The sequence below is a fragment of the Gymnoscopelus microlampas genome, assembly GCF_963454915.1.
Source record: "Gymnoscopelus microlampas genome assembly, chromosome: 15".
NCBI classification, from domain to species: Eukaryota; Metazoa; Chordata; class Actinopteri; order Myctophiformes; family Myctophidae; genus Gymnoscopelus; species Gymnoscopelus microlampas.
The window spans coordinates 30,919,409-30,945,890 of NC_139952.1; the positions used below are offsets into that span (position 1 = coordinate 30,919,409).

Consider the following 26,482-nt stretch of genomic DNA (forward strand, 5'->3'; position numbering starts at 1 on the left):
GGGGGTAGTCTGTTGCAGACAGTCAACTGAAGAAAAAAAACAGTAATGTGATTTATTAAAGAGTTTGAGATATGGTTTCACATACATTATACAACTTGCCAGCAGTAGTATACAGTAGCACTACAGGTCCTTGTAGGATAGAAAACCAGCCATACTAGAGGTCCTACCGGGAGTGGGCGAGTGGCCTTGTGGTAGAGTGTCCGCCCTAAGGACATCGGGGTTCAATTCCAGGCTGAGTCATACCAAAGACAATAAAAGTGGCACTCAGCATCAAGGGTTGGATTGGGGGTAAGTTACGGCGACATACTAGTGTCATGTCCAGGAGGCGCACTTGTACATCAAGTTGCCTCACCCCACAGTAACAGGAGATAGGCTCCTGACCTATGGGCCTCATGGCTCGGGATCCTTTAGTTTATAAGGCTACTTACTTACTAAAGGTCCCGATAGGATAGAAAACCAGCAGTACCAGATGTCCTGGTAACATAGAAAGAGGCCCCAGTAGGATATAAAACCAACAGTAATACTGCGGTCGATAGAATAGCTACTTGTGGAATTCTAGTGCTGGAGGTTCTTGTAACATAATTCACATTTCATTTTCATTCATGTTTTTTTTCCATTGCAGGTTCACTGGAGTTTACTGTTGGTGTCATTGCAGCTTGTACACACACTATGAGAGTCTACAGACACACTGAGGTGAGTTACTCACACACACAATTTAATTGTAATTTTTCATATTGCACGATTCTATTAGAACACACTGTATGATATGATGACAAGATATCATTTTGTATTTCAGGTGATGGTGGGTGTGGTGATGGAATTCTACGTTGATGTCACCATTTCTTTTCTTTTTGGGGGGGGGGGGGGGGTTACCTTCACCAGCCTGACCGTTGACCTGTTGTCCCTCTAAAATGGCTGCTGTTTCTCTCCAGAATGGCAACTGTCACAGTTTGAAAGGCCACACAACTCACTTCACTTCAAACAGCATCAATCACTGTCTTCTAGAACATGTAAAACAGCGATTCCCAACCTGTGGTCCGGGGCCCACTGGTTGGCCCCCGAGAATAAATAGGAACTTAAAGTATACTATGTTATTGACATTCATACAAGCCACAACACACAATTCATTCATTGATCATTAAAATAAACATGCTCTGAAAAATGCACGTGGCTCACCCATCTGACCACTGCCGTGTTAAGTGGTCAGGTGGGTGGGCCGCAAACTCTTTAGAGATTTTCCAAGTTGCCGCTGATTCAGAAAAGGTTGGGAACCACTGCTGTGAAAGACAAAACCACTCTTTTTTTAAAATGTTTTCACTGTACCTTATTATGAATGTGGGAGGAAAAATAGAAAACCAAACAGTCTTACAGTATCCTGTTTTTCCCCCGGGTGTTATTATGAATATTGGAATATGAGGCACTTTCTCTTTACAAACTTGGCACTTATGCATTGTGTATGACTGAGATGATTTTGGTATGCGTGCGAAATGTTTTTTTTTCTTTATATTTTTTCTTAAATAATGCGTAAATGTTTCATTCCACATGCTGCGTGTGTGTGTATGTGTGTGCATTTTATCATCACAGTTTGTATTCAAAAGCATATTTCTGTCTCTCCCAAAATTATTATTATTTTGGACCAAACACCATGAAATCCTGCATAAACTTCAACAGTATAACATAATGTGTTTTTTATTTCATGTTTCCTGTCTGGAGTCTCAATGCACAAATGTTTCTTACCGTCTGTTCTTAATAAAATGTGATATTCTACTCAGTCTCTCCTCTGTTCATCATAATAACTTTACATTTTAGCCATACAGGTGAGTTGTAACTCACCTGAAAATACCTCCTCTTTTATAAAAATGATTGCAGACCATAATTATATCAGACCAGTGGTTTTCAATGTGGGGTCCATGGACCCCAGGGGTCCTTGAGGGGGTTCCAGGTGGTCCCCAGCAAAATATTGCTATATAAAAAATATAATAATTATAAATGATATGATAATTACCATGAAAATGTACAAACAAATGTACAATGATGTCTATTACAGTTACAGGACAGAAATAACAGACTATATCAGAACAAATCATGTCTAACAACATGCTCTTAAATTAGGGGTCACAGAGATTAAAAGAAGCGAGGGGGGGGGGGGTCTGTGGCTTAATGCATATGAAATTTGGGGGTCCTTGAAATATATGTTTAAAAATAATATATTCGTTTTTTAATATAACAGTATTGTGCCTTGGATAGCTCTCAGGCATCAAATAGTAGCTGTACAGAACATCACCAGCAGATGGCAACACAATTAAATCACCAGCAGCATCTGCCTATAAAACGTGTACATGCCATGCGCGCAAGCCCCCAGAGCCGCTGAGAAATCTTGAAGCTGCCACCCCAGTGGCCAAAGCTGGAACTGCAGGCGGGGAGAAATACATGCGCGAGCAAAACATACTGATATATATTTATATATAGAGATATAAATATGTAAACATATTATACATAAATACATATGCATTTACATATACATAGGCATCTCCAGTGAATTTCATAAATATCTCGCGTTCAATCCTTGACACACGGGCTGCCGTAGAACGCAAAAATGACACTAGTGCGCATGCTCATAACTTTACGCCAACCCAAAACCGTCTCAATAATTCTACATCCGGCAGGCTTCCGGGTGCTTCAAAACGCCAGTGAGCACATTCATTGAAATGATAGCTGGGGGCGGGGCAATCCTCCCTCTAGTTATATTATACCTCTATGCATGCGCGAAGCGTGGTGCACCCGGAAGTATCTTTTGTTTACAGATAGCTGTTTAATGCAATATAACCAGAACATAACTCTATGGTTTAATGTTGTCAAATAAACCGCGTCCTGTCAGACACGAAACCAGTGGATCTCTCCCTCTGTCTCTGTCATGATGGGTGAGTAAACCAACCAGTTTATTATGATAGAAGCGTCCGTAGTTGTGCAGTACTGTGTAGTAGCCTAATGTGTAGTTCTGTGTGGTTCTGTGTAGTTCTCTGTACTCTGCCCTACAAAGCCAAAGTGCAGTAGCTACGAAAAATGATTAAAACTGATTCAACTGGTCAGCCAAACGAGATATCGGCATATAAGTGATATTACACTAATTGTAAATCTGTTCTTGAGGTAATTGTTTATCGCCCAAAATCACAAAGGCTAATTTGACCTGGGACACACAAATAAGTCGGTGTGTCCACAAACGTAGTGACTGCACTTTGGCTTTGCCCTCAGGTTTATTTTCCCCCTATCAGCAGTACATTCAGATAAGACTTTGGGGACAACATTCAGGAATGATTGAAACAATGTTGGATGATATTATGCAGACAGACGGACCTTAAATCCCCGTGGGGAATTCATGTCATGTGTCATGGACCATGATCACAATATCACAAATACATATAATATGAATATATATATAGTACATCTGTCGCATTAGTGGATATACAGACTGAACAGTGAATATACTGACTACTGAAACTGGTATGTGTATGTCAGCTGACCTACAACAGTGGTATGTACAGACTGAATATAATGACCAAATATGCAATCTGTCAACGATGACATGTTTACAACAGTCTTCCTAAACGTGTGTGTGTGTGTGTGTGTGTGTGTGTGTGTGTGTGTGTGTGTGTGTGTGTGTGTGTGTGTGTGTGTGTGTGTGTGTGTGTGTGTGTGTGTGTGTGTGTGTGTGTGTGTGTGTGTGTTCCAAGACCAGAACTGTATGTATAGGGGGCATATAGTTATGGACCTTGATAGCTACTGGTTGAGCAAATAAAGGTCCAATGTTACTTTATTTGTCCCCAGGGAACTTTGTCATGGACATTTTAGCTGCCACATAAAAATAGTAAATACATACAATTATAGTGCATAACACAAGCAATCGCTTTCTTTTGTGCTGGGGGCCGGAGCTCCACATCCCCACTAGCATATAGAGGGTGTGGGAGGGCTTCATCAGAATAGTATCCCAGCTTCCTCCTCAACCTCTCCTCCGTCTGCATCCATCTCCAGATTATCCATTTCATTTTCAACTCCATTGATTTGAACTACAGAGCTGGCCTTCCTCACTAACTTGGTCAGTTAGTGTCCCGTTGTGTTGACATTAACCCCCAGCAGACCACAGCAACGAAGAGGATACTGGTTAAGCTGTCACTAAACAGATGGATCTGTTTTGGCCAACCGATATGTCTCTATTCTGTGGCAAACATTTGGCAAAAATAGCCCATCTACAAACTCACACATTTAGCTTGCAGACTTCTATTTTCACTGAAGAGATCAGTAAGGGCTACTGTTATTGATATGGAACATCATTAATCACCAGTCGATGTACGGAGGTACCTTGTAATGTTACAACAGCAGAAACAACAACAACACTGGACTGGTTTAAAACTACAAGGAAAGCTAGCTTGCCTTCCTGCTGCAGATCACACCGTCTCTCATACAATATTCAACAATTATGTTGTTGATGAGGACATAGTCACCTTTACAGTCAAAGCCAGATTACAGGTCCTTCCAACCAGACTCAATCTTTCTCTGTGGTACCCTAATACGTTTCCTCCTCATTGTCTGCACCATGACCACACTCCAGTTACTGAAACTCTTGTCACATATTCTGAATGGCTGCTATGTATATAAGGGAATGTACATTGCTAGGCACGACATAATTGTTTACCTAAGGACATATATAGTGGCATAATTTTCAAAAAAAAAATCACAATTCCAACTGCGGCTTACACTAGCTTGGTGTAGGCTTTTTGGACACGTAAATCAGGTGGGTTTCTCTGTAATTGCACATCCATAGTAGAAACTGGACCATAGTACTCACAGACTCCACGAGACAGGGATGAGGTTAGTGGAGCTGAAGTCCAGCTCAGTTACAAAGATGCATATAAACAAAAAATATAAAGTCCTTGTAGTTTGTTTTGTCTTGTCCAAACAGGTTATAACATCCGCAAAAAATACCCGAAAGTACGGTCAAAACTGTTAGTTTCCTGCGCTTCAAACTAGCGTCTTACAAACATTTTCTCACATTAATTCCCTCGTCAACTTAAGCCGTCACAGCTGCGCTCAGCATAATAATTAACTCAACTGTAGGGGGCGCACTTTAGCATATTACAGTAGACAGTTCTATCCAAACATTAAACCCAACACGGATGACAATACAGCAATAGAAAAAATATGTGAATTAAATAGAGGATATGCTTGTGACATCATCATCAAACCCGGAAGTTATGCAGGAATGCCTACTGAGTGTCAAAAAAATACTTTCTGGCCTTGACAGCCCATGCATCCAAACAGAAAAGTCATATCTGATTGCATTAAACAACATTAAACAATGTTAAACTCACTTTGCATGTTGCTTTGCCACTCGCTTTGCCACTCGATGTGCCATTCACTTTAAGCATGCGCATATCCTCTATACAGTTCCTAAATTGGCTCTTACAACATAAGTTCATATGTTTCATGATCTGCCAAAATGTTTAAGCACCTGAGGAGGACACTGGTTAAGCTGTCACTAAACAAATGGATCTGTTTTGGCCCAAAAATATGTCTCTATTCTGGGGCAAAATGGCCCATCTACAAACTCACACTTTGAGCTTGCAGCTTTCCTATTTTCAGTGGAGAGATTTTATAGAGGGAAAACATTAGGGGGGCTTGTATGGACCCCTGGTGGACTCCGGTGACTGCCTTGACGTGCTGGCTCTGTGCACATGAAAGTTGATGCTGATCGGTATAATGGCTTGCGAGATTAGCTGCAGGCGGACACACAGACACACACATGGTTTAAAACACAACCTTCGCCCTGCTTCAGCTGTTGGAGATAATCATTTTAAATGTACATATTGTATCCACATATCAAGTGATTGCCTTCCCTGGAGTATGAATGACTGATGGCTTTTATCAGTGTTAAGGTGCTATACTGTACACAGCTATCTAAACAAATGAAATGCATCTTTGTATAGTATACAACGCAAGGCAATTTTACTTGTATGGCACATTTCAACAACAAGGCAGTTCAATGTGCTTTACACAAAACATCAAGCAAAGGAAACGCAATTATAAGATAACTTTAGGATGCATAAAACAGAATAAGTAAAAGTAACACAATTACAGTGCAGAAGAACAAGAAAATAACTCAATCAATGGCAGCGGCAAACAGAAAAGTCTTTAGTTGTGTTTTAAAAGAAATCAAATTATATTGCACAAGATAAGAAATGCATTCTGGCCCTAAACCATTCAAAAATGTAAGCGTTGGAGTGATTTGCTCCACTTTCTTGGTATTAGTAAGGACTTCAAGCAGCAGCGTTCTGGATCAACTGCAGTCGTCCGATAGATTTTTTTTAGGGAGACCCTGTAAAGACACCATTACAGTAAAGTCTACTGAAGATCAAATCAAATCAAATCAAACTTTATTTATAAAGCACATTTAAAACAACGGAAGCTGACCAAAGTGCTGTACAAGGTTGAGACAAACAAAGCATCAAGATCCTGCCAGTAGCATATGCTTGTCTCAAAGATTAAGCCATGCATGTCTAAGTACAAACGGCTTGTACAGTGAAACTTCTCGGACCGAAGATGATTGCATGGACAAGTTTTTCTAGATCCTGCAGTGCTGAGACATTAGCCTGGGACCAGACAAATCTGCGAGTGCAAAATAAAATTGCACTCTGCGATTTCGGTCTTGCACCGCTCCAAAGAGAATCCATTTCCTGCTCCAGAAGACATGGGTGACCAATCAGGGCCCAGGATTCAAATATGGAAGACTGTAATTGGTAGTTGGTTGTAGGTCTAATCAATTGCGTCGAGGGCCATTGTTTTGATCCCGCCCCCTTGGGAAAAAAAACGTCCTCATGGAAGCACCAGACTCATATCCGCAGTGATATAGTCTGGCTACGCGAGGCTACTGAGACATAAGTCCTTTAATCCGTACTATATTTTTGAGGGGATAGTAGGCTGACTTTGTGATTGTGTTAATGCGTTAATCATTCATACTAGTAGCGAGGCATGGGATTTGCTGTCTTGGTTAATTAAGGATCTTTGCTACAGTCTGCAGTGGTCGGCAACAGGCAACCGTGGCCCAGAACTGGCCCCGCAGCAATATAGGCATGGCAGCTATTTTTTTATGTGGCATGGTAGATGGGATTTTTTTTTTTACACAATATCGGACCGATAGGCCAACATTGGCTATATGCTTTAATGCCCAAATAGATCATCTATCCCCACCTGAAGAAGGCTTATTATACTTTTATCCATGTTGAGAGTGAATGATAGCCACAATTCCGGTGTGTGTGGTATGAATAAAATGATACCAGTTCAGTAAAACATTCAAACTTTATCTTTATCTGTTTGCCCCAGAATGGAGACATATTTTTGGCCTAAATGGATCTAACGGTTTAATGACAGCTGAAACCAGTGTCCTCTTCATTGCCATGGTCTGCTGGGGAACAATATCAATACAAAGGGACACTAACTGAACAAGCTAGTGAGGAAGGCTAGCTCTGTAGTTCAATGGAGTGGAAAATGAAATGGATAATCTGGAGATGGGTGCGGAGGGGAGGTTGAGAGGGAAGCTGGAGGTTATCCTGGTGAAGCCCTCCCACCCCCTGTATGATATGCTAGTAGGGATGTGGAGCACAAACACAGACTCATCATGCCCCCCCAGCACAAAAGAAAGCCAATTGTTTGTGTTATGCACTATAATTGTATAATGTATTCACTATTTTTACGTGGCAGCTAGTATGTCCAAAACAAAGTTCCCTCGGGACAAATAAAGTAACATTGGACCTTTTTTATTCTCTCCGTCCTTCGTACCGGTAGCTATCAAGTTCCCTTGCCATGCCAAGCCCCCTTACATACAGTTCCGGTCTTGGATTACTGACTCCTGCTGCTTAACTATCACACACACACACACGCACACGCACACGCACACACACACACACACACCTGGGATGTGTACACTCATGACACATGCCTGTTTAGGATGACTGTTGTAAACATGTCATTGTTGACAGATTGCATATTTAGTCATTATATTCACTGTTGATAGAGTATACACACCACTGTATATGCTGTATGAGAATCTTTGGAATGCCCAAAATGGGGACGGCAGGTTTAAAGTGTTGTTTAAAGAGAAGAAATGTATTGTATGCAAATATTAAGCCTCTAAATGACTCGAGGTTTCTCTCATTGTCTTCTCTGCCTAGAATTCCCCACCCTTCCTGTGTGTAAAGAGGAGGTTTCTGAACATCAGGAGAGGAACCACAGTCTGGCCCAGGTGGAACCAGAACCTACACAGTCACAGATTAAAGAGGTGTGTGAAGAGGACGTTTCTGAACATCAGGAAAGGAACCCCAGTCTGGTCCTGGTGAAACTAGACCCTACACAGATTAAAGAGGAACAGGAGGAGGAACTTGGAAGACCTGAGGAGGCCGCTGGGTCAACGTTTAACTCACTTGCAGCAAAAAGTGAAAATGATGATGATGATGAAAACAGAGAGACGGAGCCTCTAGCCAGCACCTCAACTGAACGCAGGAAAACACAAGCCTATGTAGAGTCCTGGGGAGCATCACAATCCAGTAGTGGTTCTGAATCTGACACTGAAGACGGTGATGAAACGGAAGAATCCTCCTGGGAAGATCAGTCCGTTTCAAACCCACCAAAAACACCAAAAACAAAGAACAAAATGAAAGGGAAAAAACGGTCTTTGAGCAACAAGCCATCCCAGAAGCTAAAATCATCAGAACATAAAAAGAGGGAACCCTTAAAATGTGAATTTTGTGGCAAAGAATTTGATCGACCTTCGATCTGGAAGAGGCACATGAGTACCCATTCGGGCGAGAAAGCCTTTAGTTGTACAGTTTGTGATAAAAGGTTTACTCGAAATGAGCATCTTAAGAGCCACATGAAGACTCACGAAAAGAAAGAAAAAATGGTAAAAACATCAAAATCAAGTTTGTGCACAGTTTGTGGCAAAACCTTTGGTAAAAATTCGAACTTGAAGGCACACATTATGATTCATACGGGGGAAAGACCATTTATTTGTGCAATTTGTGGCAAGCAGTTTGGTACAAAAGCACACCTGAAATCACACATGGGAAGCCATGAAGAGGAAAAAACATTCAATTGTGAAATTTGTAGCAAAGGCTTCAATGAAAGTGCTAAGCTGAAAAATCACATGCGAATTCATACGGGAGAGAAGCCCTTCACTTGTGAAATCTGTGGCAAAAGCTTCAATGTAAATGTGAATATGAAGAAACACAAGAGGATTCATACAGGAGAGAAACCTTTTACATGTTTAGTTTGTGGTCAAAGTTTTTCTCAAGGTGGAAATCTGAAGACACACATGAGAATACATAAATTAAATCAGGCCTAGATTTGGGAGGGGGCTTTAGATGGGCTTGAATCCTCCCTCTCAAAAATAGTGTGCTTGTAAAAAAGATAAAATGGAAACAAATCTGTATGTACAGACGTCAGTCAGTATTATTGTAGATCCAATACATTATACAGTATCAGTAGCATATTTCTAACTGTCCTAAAGGAGCATCACACAACACATCCCACAATTTGGTATGAAAGCACTAAGCATTTATTTTAATGATTTTATTAATAAGGACCACTGATTTTCAATCTTAATGTAATTGGTCCCCAGTAATGCTCATCATAAGATGGCACCATTTCTGTCTACTAATTTTCAAACAAGATTGAATTTTGTTTTAATGCAAGAACAGTTCTATTTCAACATGCTATTTTTCCAGTAAGAGAAAGACTTTCCATTAGCTTGGAATCGCCATCGATTTGTCATAGATATGCAGGTTTCTAAACTGTCCACAGCCCACCAATGAGACACATAGTGGGTAGACAGATATGGTGCCATCTTATAATGAGTATTAGTGAGGACCAATTATATGAAGATGGGTTGAAAATGGGTGAAGTGCTCCTTTAACATATTAACTATTATTTATTTTTTTAAATCTTAATTTTGATGGACTTATAAAATATAATAAAGAAATATATTTTGATACATTTAACAAAGGTATGTGAAATTGTTTTTAATTTTTTATACATCGATTTTCCCCAAAGACCACCTATAATTAAGTTCACCTTTTCCGCTGCAGCTGTGCGTTGAAACATGAAATCACAGAGCAGACCTGTCCCAGACGACCTGAGAAATTGACACAGAGAAGGCAGAAAAGGGGGGAATTTTGTGTCATTATTATGGATTGTATCATTGATATTGATATGTCTATGCCTCAATGTGACTGAACTTTGTTTTACTTTATTTTTTGACAGAATGGAAACTTTTTTTGTTAAATTTAATTGCAAGTTCCATGATGAGGAAAAAAAGCACCCTTACAAATAAAGGTTGGGTAAAAAAAACATTCTGCTGACTCCGATAACAGTATTTTTACACACTAATAATCTGTTGAAGGAAGTACTAATTAATACATACAATAATGTAATTCTCGCAGCTGTCATGTTAACACCATAACCATTTAAGCAGAAAAATGGCAGATGTACAAGCTCACAACGTGTCACATGATGTCTCGGGAGCTTGTCATTTTTTGATTTGAGCTATTTTTTAAATTTGGGGGAATTATTTATTCATCCCAAAACAGGGACGTCAGGTTGAAAGTGATTAATACTCCAATTGAATAGGCACCACAGGAAGTCCTATAATCATAATTAGGCAAATAAAAGAAAGATGTAAACTGTAATCCGGGGTTTGATATCCCTTTCAGAGGAGATTATTGGTGATCTTTCCATTACAAATATATATGCAGTATTGTTATGGTAAAGGTTTGTGAGACTGTAAACAGTTCCATCCTCTTGTTCCTGTCAATGAGTCAAGTCCCCTTCGGGCACGATTTCAGATGTGACTACTACTAATTGTGGAGTTAATTTAGAAAACAATTTGGCCTATTACTCTATACACTAAAAACAAATGGTGCTAAATAGCACAAACACATTGTTCTTTGACTGTTATCATGGGGAACCTCTTTTGGTGCTTTGTGAGAATGCCCGATTTGCGGTTGGAGTTCGTACAGAGGCCTGGAGTAGGGTTTAACCCGAAGGTGTATTTATTCATCATCACCAATGACATATATGGATAAACTGTACATACAGCACCCTTGGCATGGTGGTGTTTGTCTTTCCACTCACAGCTCTCTACTGGTGTCAACTGGCAGCCTTTTATAGCCAGCTGAGCAAATGAGCTTGGACTGCACCATGTCAAGGGGTGTTTTCTATCTAGCATATACACAAATAACCATACAATAAATACATAACCCACATCAATTATCTTAAAACTTCAATGAACAAATAAATATAAATTTGTCACACTACTACAACCACAATATCCGTAGCAACTACAAATGTATATCACAACCCCCCTCTGCCATTCTGCCTTGGTCCAGCCCAATTGCACTGGCCACAGAACCACTTTGTACATGTTAAGCATTTCAGTCATGACTTAGCATTACCTTCTCTATTGCACTCATACATTTCACATTGCCCTTGCCCCTCATGATAATCATTCAATAATAAAATCATGTGCAAAATGCAGCTGTGCAAACTGCTATAAAGTGAGTGAGTGAGTGAGTGAGTGAGTGTGTGTGTGTGCGCGAATAGAGCGCGCTAGCCCCTCTGTGTGTGTGTGTGTGTGTGTGTGTGTGTGTGTCAGAATAGAGCGCGCTAGCCCCTCTATACTGTCCCTAATAATTACCTGGTCCTAAATTACCTGGTGATAAAAGATTTTAAAAAATGGTTACTTTACATGCAATCACTTTTGTCATATTATGCTATTTAGTTGTCCCCAATGAAAAAAAGAAAACACCCATAATCAAAAGGACAAGCTTGTTTCCATTGTGGTCCTTAGTATGAGGTGCATAGTTCATGATGTGCTAATGTGTCCCTGGGCACATATAAGAAGTCTAAGAGTGGATGCACTGGGTGTGGGGAGAGGGAGGGGGAGATGCATCAAATACATATATACAATATACCATCTACAATATCGATACAAAAGTTCTGCAAAACCAAACAAAAGTACAAAAGTAAATCAACAAACGCATCTCAGGAACCACAATGCCTACTATCTACTCAGTTCCCTATTTAGAAGCAGCTTTTAGTGCTGCTGAACCAGCCTTGGCGACTACATTTCCCTCGTGGCATCAATAAAGGCCTATATCTATCTGTCTAACTCAGCTGTGTTGCGTGACGGTTGCCAAGCGGGTGACATTTGTGCGAACACAACATGTGGTTGGCCTATCCGCTAAGCCGACGGGTTGGGAGGTGGCCAGTCACCTGACAGTCTGAGGCCAGTCTATGATGTCAGTACTTTGACATCAGGCATGATGTCAGCTCTGTGCATATCTTTCCAAATACATCTGTACCCAGCTTTGCACAGGTCAAAGGGCCCTTCACACCAGGGCACGAATTCCATGGAGACCATAAAGGTCGTTGCCCCTCAATTTGGCCTTATTATGGTCTTCAGAAAATGAAACAACCTAAGGCCTGAGGCCACATGTGGCCCTGATGTCCCGTCTGCACATGCCCAGCGTGTCAGCTGATTACAGTTTTCTCCTTTGCTTCTTTCCTGTCAATATGTTTTTTATACACCAGTGTCTTGTTGGGATTCTGAATTCTGAAGTAAAAACCTGTATTTAACCTATTTATATTATACTATGTACTGTATTTAAAATGAAAATCTTAACCCTTATAAATTCAATTAATACAATCTGTGTTTTCTTTGAAGGCCTTGCATTGGCCTTTGTCCCCTCAAAAAAGTACGAAAGGATAAAATGCCAGGCCTGGAACCAAGCACTATTGTACACTAACTCAAGTGGAGTCCATACCACTTTCATTATAGTGCTTGGTGACGTGAACGGCCCTTTATGGTAGCAGAATCTGAAGTAGTAAGAGAAGTAAAGCAAAGCAAAGTTTGTTGTTTACCCAGGGTGTTGGACTAAGTACGAAACTTGTTTCCAGCCGGACCCTGCATGGAAGCCTTGCTCAAGGGCTATTCAGCGGTGATTCAGGATTGATGTGATAAATTGGGGAATCGAACTAGGGACCTTCCGGTATCAAGGCCGCCCCTCTAACCACTAGGCCACCGCTGCCACAGTGGCAATGCCAGCGGTAAGTACTAGTAACCAACTGACTCAGAGGTTAAGCAGGTTGAGGAGGTTGATCGGCTGACGCCTCGTCGACAGGAGGAACCATCACGGCCAGACCACGAGTCATCATTAGCACTAAATCTTCATAGTTGACCTGTCCGTCACCGTCGATGTCACCTTCCTTGTACATGTCATCGACCTCCTCATGCGTCAGCTTGTCTCCCAGGGTCGTCAACAAGCGACGCAGCTCAACAGCACTGATGTATCCGTTCCCTTCCTTGTCAAAGACACGGAATGATTCTCTGATCTGCTCCACGTCGATTCCCTTCATCCTCCCGGGCATCATGCGCGTGAATTGCTTCAATTGTATTATTCCCTCTCCCTGCGGGTCCATCTCCTTGATAAGGTCCTGCAGCTCCTTCTCTGTGGGGTTCTGGCCCACAGAGCGCATCACAGTACCAAGCTCTTTCGTGCTGATTTTGCCATCGCTGTCCTTGTCGTAGAGTGAAAAGATCTCCTTGCACTCAGCAACCCTCTCCTCTTTCGTTTCTCCCATTTTGATGGAGACGCTGCAGCCTGGTTATGCGAAAGGTCCAAAAGAAAAATTTGGACCTTTTTGGAATTAATAACTCTATGAACTCTCTGCAACCTCTATGAATGCAGATATAGAGAACTGTACGTCACCATACGTCGATATCGATGACGTATGGTATGACCACACATCTGGGCAAGGTTTCAGCCCTATCTGACCTCCACCTGTGGAGGTCAGATAGATACAATGTTTATGTATCTATTTAAAGGTGATATTCATTGGTATAAAAACTATAACAAAAACTAAGCCTTTCACAAAATACAAACTAAACTAAACTAGCAAACTGATCAAACCAAAACTAACGATAGGAAATAAAAACAAAATTAATGAATAATGTACAACTATAATAGCATTGACAGGAGAGAGGAGAGACAGGAGAGAAGGGGATACATGAGAAAAGGGAGGACAGGTTTACATAAAGTTAAACACTTCTTGTGATCACAACTATAACTTCCAAGTCCTATAACAATCAATGAAAAGATAAAACCTGAACGTTTTTTTCCAGAAACCTTTTAATTTGCATTTTATTTACACAGAAATCAATGAATACATGGTTATTACATGTATTTTAATGATATATTACTGCCATTAATGTGTCATTCATTACACAGCGTGTTACCACCCAGTGAGGAAGCAGCCTGGATGAACAACAGTACAAATCAAACAGTAAAGACCAATAAGAGGTTTTTGTTTCCTCTATGAAGGACATTTGTATTGGTATCAGTGAATAATTTGAGGTGGACTCTGTACAGCAGTGTTTCTCTAACATTTTCCTGTCAAGGACCCCCCAAAATATATTTGGCCGTGGACTCCTATCTGAAAAGATTTTGTGCCAGCTACCCCCAGAAGAGATGTTTGTTTTTTTTAATCTACATTTTCACAAATGTTAAAAAAAATAGCTGATTTACAAGCTCACTTTGTTGCGATGTAATATCTCAAGACAATTTTGCCGATGGGTTCCCAGATTGGTTGCTATGTGACGCATTGTGAGCTTGTAGATCGGCTATTTTTGGATAACCACCAAAGTATAAAATAGATTTAAAGTGCTTAAGCTGATTGTGATGCTATATTAAGTAATTTTACTGGGGGCCCCCTGGAACCCCCCTCAAGGACCCCTGGGGGTCCCCGCCCGGACCCCACTTTGAGAATCACTGCTGTACAGAACCAGTTACAAGTGTATGATATTTGACTTTGTACAGCAGGAGGCAGCAGTGAGCCATCAAACTTAACAGAACCTCAACCTGGCATATATCGACTAATATCATGTTCTTGACCAAATGCCTCGATATTGTGACAGTCAATAATATCGTATTGTAATGATTAAATACATTTTCTTACTTTCTGAAAGTATAAGATAGGGCTTAAAGTGATTCAAATCCGGAAAAGGCAACATTTATTTGCCGTATTACGATATCCAAAATCCCAGATATCTAGTCTCATCATATTGTATTGGCCAGCACTATATCAACCCATTACAACCAAGCAGAGATTGAGCCATTCAGAGACAAGATGATCAATCTACAGACCAGCTTTAGAAGAAAGTGAATCATGTTGGTTTACCTTGAAACTTTTATCCCGCATACCAGGTCTGTAGCCTCCATAGAGACATAATAAAAGGGAATTTTACTTTAACATCATTTTACTAAAACATCTATTGGGTTATTTCACATCTACTCTGGCTTTTGTGTACATCCCAGACAGTTCCAGTTGCTTGATTCAGTATTTAGCACACTGCCAAACACATGAAGATGTGTTTGATGCACTGATGTACTACCAAGAGAAGAAAGTCATTCATCGTAACATCAAGCCAGAGAATATACTGCTTGGCTTTAAGGGGGAGCTTACAGGACTCCTTGATGCAACAGTATATTACAAACAATATTGACATAATTAAATAACCAATTATTCATTCGGACAATATCAGTCACCAGAAGCAGGGACCTGTTTTCAATGACTTTAACGTGGAGCTTGAAGTTGAATGGGTTTATAAAGGGGATATGTCTGATCAAATTAATATATTTAAATAGCTAAATATTGAATCAAGCAACTTCACACAAAAGCCAGAGTAAATATGATGAAATGATGAAAATGACCCCATGTTCTTTAAAGTTAAATTCCCTTTTAAGTGGCCTTGGTTGTGGAAGTGAACCGGTCAGACCTTTAAAACACAACAAACTGAAACAACAAACCTTTTTGTATCCGTTTTGGTGTAAATAGGAGTGAAGTTAAAGAACTGCAGGGGGAGGACTATGCCAGAGAGAAAAGAGATGTCTTGAAATTATATTTCAGACTCAAAGGGAAGGGAATCTTTCAAAATTATCTGCAATATACCAGTAAAATAAAAAGCTATTTGCTCATATGTGGTCAATAATAATGACAGTTAAAAAAATATTGTACAATATTACATCCGTTGTACTGGTATATTCAGACTAAATCTGGTTAATTCGACCCTTTCCAAAGTCTGTCCTGTCTCACATCTGACATACTGGATGGAACCAAATCTTTGATGAGTCAAGTTAAACTGTGAACTGTGAGCGAAACCACATTGACCCAAGTGTTCCTATTCTGGTTAGAGCATTAGGCAAAATCAACCAATCTATGTAGATCGGCTATTTTCGGCAAAGAAATTTGGTGTGTGTGTGTGGGGGGGGGGGGGGGGGGGGGGGGGGCTCTATAACTGGTAGCAGACCAAGTATAGAGCCCTGGCGGACCCCAGTCAATTACATTTAAGTTTTAAGTAGCTCAGCTCTCCTGAGAGAAGAGAAAAGGACAACGATTTATACAGACTCAAACACACAACCAGTCAAATGGCACAAAGTAAGTGTTCCCAGGAAGAGATACCAGTGGAGGACAGTGTTCCCAGTAAGAGATACCAGTTAAGGACAGTGTTTATCTTGTATTAGCCCTTTCAATCCAGGAAAGCCTCTGTCATTTTAGCTATATATACACAGTATAGCAACAAAGTTTTTCAGAAAACCGTTAGGATTTAGAAGGCATTTTTAGAATCGGCCTCAGGTCTAAATGGGTTAGACAGACGGTGATGTCCAATATGACAGGCGCTCCCCAACTTTTCCATGCCAAGGACCCGCAAATAGCCATAGCCTCTGGCTGCCGCCCCCCTATTGCAAAATGTGTTAAAATAGCTGATCTGCAAGTACAAGCTCACAACGTGTCACATCACAGTGCATTGTGAGCTTGTACCTCTGCCATTTTTGCTATTTCAGAACATTCTTAATGGCTGACAATGACATACCCAAGATAGGGACGGCAGGTTGCAAGTAATTAAACGGGGTCAATCTCACGATTTGAATTGAATTTTGTTTAAATGTATAATTTACTTTTTTTTCATTCCTTTTCTCCATTTTCCTCTCCTTTCCAACTGGACCTCCAGGTGTCCCAGCCCATACTTTGACAACCTGTCCTCGGTGTCTTAAGGGCCGTTCACACTGAGGACTATAAAAACTATGAAAATGTAGTCCACAGTCCACACCAACTATAAAAAAAAATACAATGGTGAACAATATAGTTATAGAGATTAGTGTTACTCTGTCTCTTTCAATGGCAATGACAGAAAAAAAGAGGAAGGGAGAAGAAAAATGGAAAGATGTTTGTGCTTTTCATTTCACATCTGCATGTCTGTCTGTATTTCTGTCTCTGTGTCTGTCTGTCTTCTGTATGTCTGTCTATCTGCATGTCTGTTGGCCATCCTGTCTGTCTGTTGTTACAGGACGTTCTATGGCAGTAGGTTTTCTCTGGGTTAATACAGGCAATTTGGCATCGAGTTGCTTGGCTGGACCACGCTGTGTGTGTGTGTGTGTGTGTGTGTGTGTGTGTGTGTGTGTGTGTGTGTTGCAGACAGGAGGAGGTAGAGGAGAGGTTATGACAGGTTATAACAACACGCAGTCAGAGTCTTTCTCTCGTCTTCTGGCTCCTGCCTGTGCCTGTTGACCTGACGCTTGACCTCTGACCTGGGAACACAGGAACAAACAGGTTAAATTCAGGTTCAAGTTGACCTGTATTATGGCAGTGTTTTTTATTATGAAGTGGGTATCCCGGGACCCTCAGGGCTCCTTGAGGGGGTTCCAGGGGATCCCCAGAAAGATTTGTTCAGAAATAAGTTTTAAAACTTTAACCCTATATACATTGGCTATTAAAAAACAAAAAACTATTTGGAATCGTTTTGAAACAACACAAATCCTGCCTAAACCCTAACCACACCAAATCCACATCCAACCTTACTATTTACAATTAACTTCATTTATCATTTAATTACACCAAACACAATGTAATTGGTCAGGGGTGCTGCTGTCAATCATTCTTCCGTTTCTCCCTCTTCCATCGACCCTTTATTAACCCTGAAACATCATTCTCTATCCAACCAGGACCTCTAGTACGGCTGGTTTTCTATCCTACCAGGACCTCTTTAATACTGCTGGTTTTATATCCTACCAGGACCTCTAGTACAGCTGGTTACTTAATGTTACCTGTTGTGGGTGTGGCTGTGTTAATTGTGTGTGTGTGTGTGTGTGTGGTTTTGTTAATGTTACCTGTTGTGTGGGTGGCTGTGGTCCCTGTTGTTGTTGTTGCTGTAGTTGTTGTTGTTGTTGATATTCTTCCTCCTGCAGTTGTCTTGCCAACTCCAGGTCGCTCAATGGCTCACCAGAGCTTACTTCCTGTGTCTGCTGAAGGGACATGGCTACCAGGTAGTCCTATAACACACACACACACACACACACACACACACACACACACACAATTAACTACTGCTGCTGTAGGTACTGGATATGGCTACTTACACACACATTCACACAAACAAATTTGATATCTTGATTTGTGTTCAGATTAAACATGAAATTATTGCACAAGCTTGGGAATGACATAAGTTTTCAGTCTCATATGTCGACTGCCAATTATCGTAAATATTGAACAGAATTTAGTCAATGCCTTACCTTGGGCATTCCGGCATTCTGCAGGCCTCTCACAACTAGTTTGTGGACATTACCACGGCTTCCAAATATAAGCACAAGCAATGCACATTTGTACCCAAGCTATATAATAGCTTCCTTAATACATTGGTACTTTAGCACATTAGTGAGGAGTGCCTCGTACAGACTGTGGCCAAACATTTGGTACATGCCACTTCTAACATGGTTACTTCTCTACAGCCCTCATCAACAACATCTGGCACACACACACAACCTGGTCTATCTGTCTCTGTTGTTGCTGCGGGGTGGTTTTGATGTCAGGCACTCTCTGAGGAGGATGACACAGTCTGAACTCTGAGTCACAGAAGTTTCCGTCCCCCTCCACGTTGTGCAGAGACTCCCAAACCAAGCGCTCCTCATTCAGGAAGCCCTGATCTGTCACCAACAGGTACATATGGCCCTGGACACGCGCACGCACACACACACAGAAACACATTTTAAAATAATTTTTCAGGTAAACATAATCATTTCTAGTATTTCCATCTTTAAACAAACATTTTAACATATTTGCAGTACCTGGTGTTTGATCATGGTACTGAAGTGGTTGTTTCTGAAGAACACACAGATCTCTCCCTCTCTGGCTGAGGAGTTCAGCTCACATAGACCGTGGTACGACAGCTGAGTGGCTGTCGACTCCAGGAACTGCTCTGCTACCAGACCTAAAACACACACACACACACTGCTTAAAATGGTAGCCCCATAAGAGGACCAACATCAAGATAAAAGATGAAACCACGTTCTGTGTGTGTATATATACTGTACCTTCACTAACTCTGTTGCTATCTGTTGAATGTTTGCAGTCAATGATTTTCTCCACCAGTTGGTTGTAACTCAACTTCCCTACTGCTGAAGCCATCTCTGGACTCTATATACACACACACACACACACACACACACACACACACACACACACGATTTGTGGTCAAGATACAAGTCCACCATCTTTATCTGTTGCTTCTTTGATGGAGGAACCATAAGTAGTGATTCGTTGTACAGAGAAATATAATATATACCAATATATAAAGATAACCACATTCTGGTATATCATTTAGGGAGTGAAATGGCCCTTCTCTGTGTAATGCAAGTGTATGGACAAAATCAATTCAACTATATTTCTGACCAAATACTTCGACCTTAATACTGTATTGTGACATTCTCTATCGTCACGATACAGCTCTCAATGTGAGCTCTGATATTTTCACTATAATTAAAAATGTTCTACCTATAATGACATGCCCAGAACTAGGGTTAAATGGTTACGTTTTAAATGTTTCATGACAATCACACACCTGTGGGTCGAGCAGCCAGCCGTGGTACAATGCGATGTCCAGCAGGTCAAACACGATGAGCTCTGGAGTGTATTCAAAGTCTGACACTCCTGAGAAACCTACATTTACATCCAGACCTGTAGACAGTTTAGGAAGAACGGCCATCGCATCGCTCATGTTCTACACACACACACACACACACACACACACACACACACACACACACACACACACACACACACACACACAGTCAGTCAATATCACGATTCTTTCTTAACTTTTGGCTTGATTACGATTAATGGACAATAAAAAGATATATATTGAAACTAGCAGATCTACAAACTCACAAAACATCTCACACAAACATTTGCTTATTGTAAGTCGCTCTGGATAAGTGCCTAAATTGTAAATACCGGTAACTGTAAATTGGACGTATTGTGAGCTTGTAGACCGCCCATGTTTGCCATTTTTATATGCCACCATTGTACGGCAAAGTATAATACAGGGTATAAGTAGTTTAATTTAGTTGGCTGTAAAAGAAAATCTATTAGGACTTTTTCTTGTCGATTTGTTGATATATAAGAACACACCTGCTGGAAGTTGAGCTCCATTCCTTCTGCCTTCTCTCTGGGTGTGACAGACAACACACACTCTCCTGACACACACACACACACACACACACACACACACACACACACACACACACACACAAAGACAAAGACAAAGACAATTCAATTTTGTGGCTGCATTGGGAACGACTGTTGAGCGTATAGCTGTATAGCATCTCTGTTGGGTGGAAACCAAAACTGTTACTTTTCAGGATTCAAATTCAAAAACAGCAAAAGTAGCAGATCTACCAGCTCAAACCACGGCGCAAAGCGACATGTTTCGAGCTTGCAGATCTGCCACTTTTGATACTACTTTTGTGTGCCGCTGTAGTATGATCAAGTCGGGCATTACTTTATGAAAGAAAACACAAAAAGTTAAAATATGGAGATATGAGATAAGTTTCTGCACGACAGCGACGATAAGAGTTGTGTAGCTGTGTTGTCATACCCAGGTGAGCCATCAGGTCTTCAGTGGTGACCACTTCAGTCTGAGGCGGGAGTTTGGCCTGGACACACACACATACAAAAGGTTGAGAAAACCTCAACTTTGATGCTAGTGCACTAGCGTCCAACCAATGAAACCTCTTTCCCATTGCTCCTGAGAAAATATTTTCTCCACATCCACCATCTTTTATCATCGCATTAATACTCTAGCGACCTTACCTTCCATCGTAGGAACAGGGTGTTCATTATGGCCAGTAGAGGACAAGGTCCGTTCTGACTCTGGGTGATGATGGGAGTTTTTTTCTCTTTCCATGTAATCCACTTCACCAGGTAATAGGCCGGCATGCACGGGTCGGTCTCCAAAGCAGCACCAGCCGCAGCCGAGGTAGCTCCCCCTGTGGATAGGAATTACCTATATAAATATCGTGTATATACACATTGTATATATATACACAAACAACAGAAACCTTTGCCTAACAACAGATTTGCGCTGACATCAATCGTTGCCTAAAAACGCTGATCACAGTGCTGTGATCTTGTGCTACATCATGAACCATCCAGGTCTCTCAGGTCGCTTGGTATAGTGCTACAGTTCTGCTTTCTGTCCCCAGAATCAGAACTAAACATGGCGAAGCAGCGGTTTTATGCACCACATGTCTGGCACAAACTCCCCGAAAACTGCAGGTCTGCTACAACTCTAAGCTCTTTGAAATCAAGGCTAAAGACCTTTCTGTTTGCCGCTACCTTTTACTGAGGTTTTTTTATTATTTCTTGTGCTCTGTAATTGTATCTTATTTATCTTATTCTTGAATTAAAATGTCTTTGTATAACCCATTAAGACCTGAGGTTATTCTTTAAAATGTTTTCTAAATCCTAACAGTTTTTTGAAAAAAATCAAAAAAATGTTTTTTTTCAAGATTTTTCAAAAATCTACAAGCTCGGCACTCGGTGCCGCTCTGCTTTTTTTTAATAGCCAGAAAGAAATCTAAAGTGACACAGATGCGTTCCAGGTCTTAATGGGATAATGTCATGCGTTTTTTTTGCACCAACAGATTTTCTGTGTCCTAATGCTTAATGTTTTTTGAAAAGCACTTTCAATTGCCTTGTTGTTTATATGTGCTATACAAACTAAAACATTTTTACGTCCTCACCCTCAGCAGCAGGGGTAGCTCCCATTACCACCTCCTCCGCTCTCAGACTGGGAGACCCCCCCTCTGCGCCCACAGCCGGGTAGGATGATGACAGGGCCTCATCCGCATCCAGGGAGTTTCCTGTGGCTATGTTCCCATCCGATAGGTCCAGGCTGGGGATGGAGAGTGAGGCGGAGTCTGTGGAGTGACCCTGGTCCACAGAGGAGGTCTCCTCCATCTCCTGGTCCACACCTACCAGCACACAAAACACAGTACCAAGAATGGGTAGAACCGTTAACACTGGACTCGACAGTACATGGACATACCACACTTATGATAGTGAGACATCACACTGAGCATCACATAACAGTAGGAGTCCTGGTAGAATAGAGAACCAGCAGAACTAGAGGTCCTGGTAGGATACAAAAGCAGCAGAACTAGAGGTCCTGGTAGAACAGAAAAGCAGCAGTACTAGAGGTCCTGGTAGGACAGAAAACCCAGCAGTACTAGAGGTCCTGGAAGGATAGAAAACCAGCAGTACTAGCGGTCCTGGTAGGATATAAAAGCAGCAATACTAGAGGTCCTGGTAGGAAAGAAAATCAGCAGTACTAGAGGTCCTGGTAGGATAGAAAAGCAGCAATACTAGAGGTCCTGGAAGGATAGAAAACCAGCAGTACTAGAGGTCCTGGTAGGATAGAAAAGCAGCAATATTGAGGTCCTGGTAGGATAGAAAAGCAGCAATACTAGAGGTCCTGGAAGGATAGAAAACCAGCAATACTAGAGGTCCTGGTAGGTTTGCAATCAATGTAATCAGTTACCTGTCTCTGTGTCTGTCTCTGTGTCACTCTTCATGTGGCTCAGCAGGAGAGACAGACTCTCCTCTTCTGTGGTGGCGACCGACACTGTTCCATTCTCCGACGACAGCATCTCTTCTGGCATGGTTTGCATTACTTCCTGTGTTGTGGCAGCTTTGGCAGGGAGAGGAGGATTGTGGGAGTCGGAGTCTCCAACTCCTACACCCGACAGTTCGCCCAACTTGTGGCTCTGCCCCTCCGTTGCTATGGCAATAGACGATGGGTCAAGGTCTTCTGACATGGAAGAGACTTCCTGTTTGTCTGTGACCAGCAGAGCCCCTCCCCCCTGCGGCTTCGTACTGGAATCGGCCATGACTCAACGATCAATACTTTGCCTCCACTGTAGCACTTGGATCAATATCGGCAAAATAAGTAAGGCCTTAGTTGCCTATAAACACTACACTAGAGTCTCTGATACTGTACAAGTATACAAAAAATATACAAATACAAAACAGGGAATTGTCAGTTGTCACACAAAAAAACTTGCCCTTTTATTCCGGCACGTTGGCTTTGAACACGTCTTTACACCTGAGTCAAGAGCACTGGGTGATTATCTGGCTACAAATAGAAGACTGGCGATGTCTCTCTAAACCAGGAGAACAAAAGAAACTCTCTCTCTCTCTCTCTCTCTCTCTCTGTTAGACCACTAATCTAAGAGCTCAGATAAAGGCTGCTACTATCAATTTGACACAGAACATGGCGTACACCATTTAAAGCACAAGAGTCTACCACGTTATTTACCACCACAACCAGAAGAAAACAATGTATCCGTTCAAATAAACTTGACAAAAATATCCCTATAAACTGAATCTGTAAGTAAAATACCTAACTAACTAACCATTCAGCCTGCAGGGATTCGACTTCATTAAAGCTGTTTCTTAGCATAATTTCCTCCTACAAAACACTAAAGCTTACATGTCCCGTAGATTTGGCTGTGGGCTCCGCGCGGCAGTCATAACAACAGCGTGCAGCACACACTGTGCCTTCTCTGTTCCCACCGGGGCACAAACAGAGAGAGACGTTTATCACTGGAACAACGTGACAACAGGCCAGTCTGTCAGTCTGGTTCCCATCACTGTCTGTCAGCAGGCAGGACAAGGCTGGTGGATTGTCACCATCAATGTCGCTCTCTCTCTCCTTCCGCTCTGTCCAAAAATGTCAAAGCACTTCACACCTGAACCAGGAAAGGACATAAAAACATTCAATTAATTTGATTAGATTTGAGAAGTGTATGAGGCTAACTCTACAAGCTCAAGCACGTCACATCTTATTTATTTATGTTTTGGAAATTTGAAATAGGGCTTAAGTGGTTAAGACCTGGAACGCATCTGTGTCATTTTAGATTTCTTTGGCTATTCAAAAATAGCAGATATACAAGCTCATAGTGCGGCACCGAGGGCCGCTCTATGAGCTTGTAGATCTGCTATTTTTGAAAAATCTGAATTTTTTTTTAAAAGATTTTTTTTCAAAAAACTGTTAGGATTTAGAAAACATTTTTAAGCATCGCCTCAGGTCTTAATGGGTTAAGTGGTTAAGGTACAACAGTATAAAACCACAAACAGATTCAGAGGTGCTAAATCTTATTAGCAAGGTAAACAGAAGCAAGGAATTAAACCACTTCATGTGATCGTTCGTCATTCATCCTCTTACTGATGACTAAACAAACAAAAGAATAGGGCGAGGCGATGAAGTCAGCAACATGTTAGAACAAACGACCATGTGTGTCAGTCATTTGGACCGACAGATGATTATTTACATGAATGTGGGCATTTATCAGACTCTTCATCCGCAACGTACAAAGTACAAGATCAGAGTAAAAATAGCATGAACTCTAGTCAACAAATGAAATGTAAATACAATGTAACTACTAACTAGGATACCAGGTAAACATCAGAACCAGCAGCATCTGTCTAAATGTAAACTATTGTTTTGAGTCATTCACCTTTTATTTTATGTTCTAAAATGACAACTGATTCGACTCACCAGACGGCACAACAACAAACTAGAGCAGTGGGACATATTGAAGTGGGTGACTAAAGTACAGTATGATCCAGTTGATCAACCAGGTGATTCAGAGCACAGTCACTGTTGATGCCAGTAAGAGGAACAGTTTACACCTAAACTGGTGATCTATAGAATTGTGTGACCTCCAGGGGGCACTGTTGTGGTTTGAGGTTGTAGTGACAAGTCAGCTGACATAACACAGGTAACAAAAGACTAAACATACTTTAGTTCAACTGATTTTTTTTTACATTTAACCTGGTATTTATCTGATTCAACTACCAAAGTACAAAAGTATTGGCATCAAAATGTACATAAAGTACCAAAAGTAGAAAGTTCTCATCAGGCAGAATGTCCAATTTCACAAGTTTTCAAGTGTATTTGAAAATAGCAGATCTACAAGCTCAATGCAGCGCATTGTGTCATCGCGACTCATTTCAGCCTTATTTTCAAATGGCCGAAATGTACATATGGCTGAAGTGGTTAATGTATGTTTTGTAATAATAATAAAAATCTACAAAGTAACTAAAGTTTTAATTGTAATGGAGTAAAAGTACAATATTTGTCTCTTAGTAAAGTGGAGTAGAAATAAAAGTATTGAAAATTGGAAGTACAGTACTTGAGTACATGTACATAGCTGTGTGTGTGTGTGTGTGTGTGTGTGTGTGTGTGTGTGTGTGTGTGTGTGTGTGTGTGTACACAGTACATATATACACATATATTATGTGTGTATATTAAATGTGATACATATACATAGTATGTATGTATGTATGTATGTATGTATGTATGTATGTCTATATATATATATATATATATATATATATATATATATATATATATATATATATATATATATATATATATATATATATATATATATATATATAATGACAAAACAACAACAATAAAATAATAATAGTTTAAGTAATAAATAAAAACAAGTGTAAAGATAATAAACGTTAGGAAACATTTTGTAGCATTAGCAACTCCATCTCGCGAGAAGTGTCACTAGACTAGCCAAAAAGAGCAGATCTACAAGATCGCAACGAGCCGCGATGCGACGCGTTGTGAGCTTGTAGATTTGCTCTTTATGACAGGCGACACCGTCAGTGCTACGAAGCATAAATGAGGCTTAACAGCTAGCTTAGCGAATTCAGCGTCGTTTGCAGAAGAGACAAACTGGACTACTAAAACACATCGGTTCATCCACCGTTCGGAGTGAAGAGGGTGGATCGTGTGTTTTGCTGGATACCTACCGACGGGTCTGCGGGGATAGACGTGGTAAACAGCGGCTGACAGACGGCCATGGCTAACTGTTTACATACACACAATAAATAAAACACGCCTTACTTACCAGCAGCGTCAATACACTTCCGTTTGGCGCTTTCACAATAAAACAAAACCTGTAAACGTGGACGGCTAAAAAAGGGATGAGAGACCAAGCCACTCTTTTGGAAAAGATAAAAAAAA

The 26,482-nt window shown here is 40.9% G+C and overlaps 4 protein-coding genes across 6 annotated transcripts in view; 2 read left to right on the forward strand and 2 right to left on the reverse strand.

Annotated features, from left to right (window-relative positions):
* LOC311062071 (uncharacterized protein) overlaps positions 1–1,731 on the forward strand; it is a 9,053-nt gene extending 7,322 nt beyond the window's left edge. The window contains exons 4-5 of one of the 2 annotated variants that reach the window (XM_084080838.1): positions 623–697; positions 797–1,731. In XM_084080838.1, coding sequence (XP_083936964.1) covers positions 623–673 — 51 coding nt within the window. In that variant the 3' untranslated portion in view covers positions 674–697; positions 797–1,731. The remainder of the gene's footprint in view (positions 1–622; positions 698–796) is intronic. The other variant, XM_084080837.1, reaches the window with a different exon arrangement.
* Positions 1,732–2,792: 1,061 nt separating this feature from the next.
* LOC311062475 (uncharacterized protein) lies at positions 2,793–10,205 on the forward strand. The gene is made up of 2 exons (XM_084081533.1): positions 2,793–2,921; positions 8,223–10,205. Exons 1-2 carry the CDS (start codon positions 2,915–2,917, stop codon positions 9,389–9,391), a joined length of 1,176 nt encoding a protein of 391 aa, XP_083937659.1. The 5' UTR covers positions 2,793–2,914; the 3' UTR covers positions 9,392–10,205.
* A 2,977-nt stretch (positions 10,206–13,182) lies between these two features.
* On the reverse strand, positions 13,183–13,686 carry LOC311061731 (uncharacterized protein; the record flags this gene model as incomplete). Its single annotated transcript, XM_084080420.1, has 1 exon — positions 13,183–13,686. The coding sequence occupies one exon, from the start codon at positions 13,684–13,686 to the stop codon at positions 13,183–13,185; it is 504 nt and encodes a 167-aa protein (XP_083936546.1).
* A 546-nt stretch (positions 13,687–14,232) lies between these two features.
* Positions 14,233–26,365, reverse strand: LOC311061317 (ubiquitin carboxyl-terminal hydrolase MINDY-1-like). 2 transcript variants are annotated; one of them, XM_084079912.1, is made up of 12 exons: positions 26,269–26,365; positions 22,976–24,185; positions 22,179–22,409; positions 21,247–21,422; positions 21,032–21,089; positions 20,566–20,630; positions 19,997–20,155; positions 19,470–19,572; positions 19,224–19,366; positions 18,922–19,107; positions 18,270–18,431; positions 14,233–17,690 (listed from the first exon to the last, which is right to left on the reverse strand). In XM_084079912.1, exons 2-12 carry the CDS (start codon positions 23,322–23,324, stop codon positions 17,610–17,612), a joined length of 1,713 nt encoding a protein of 570 aa, XP_083936038.1. In that variant the 5' UTR covers positions 23,325–24,185; positions 26,269–26,365; the 3' UTR covers positions 14,233–17,609. The 2 variants fall into 2 exon arrangements, with proteins under 2 accessions (XP_083936038.1, XP_083936039.1); XM_084079913.1 differs by lacking the exon at positions 26,269–26,365 and adding an exon at positions 24,995–25,109.
* Positions 26,366–26,482: the final 117 nt, after the last annotated feature.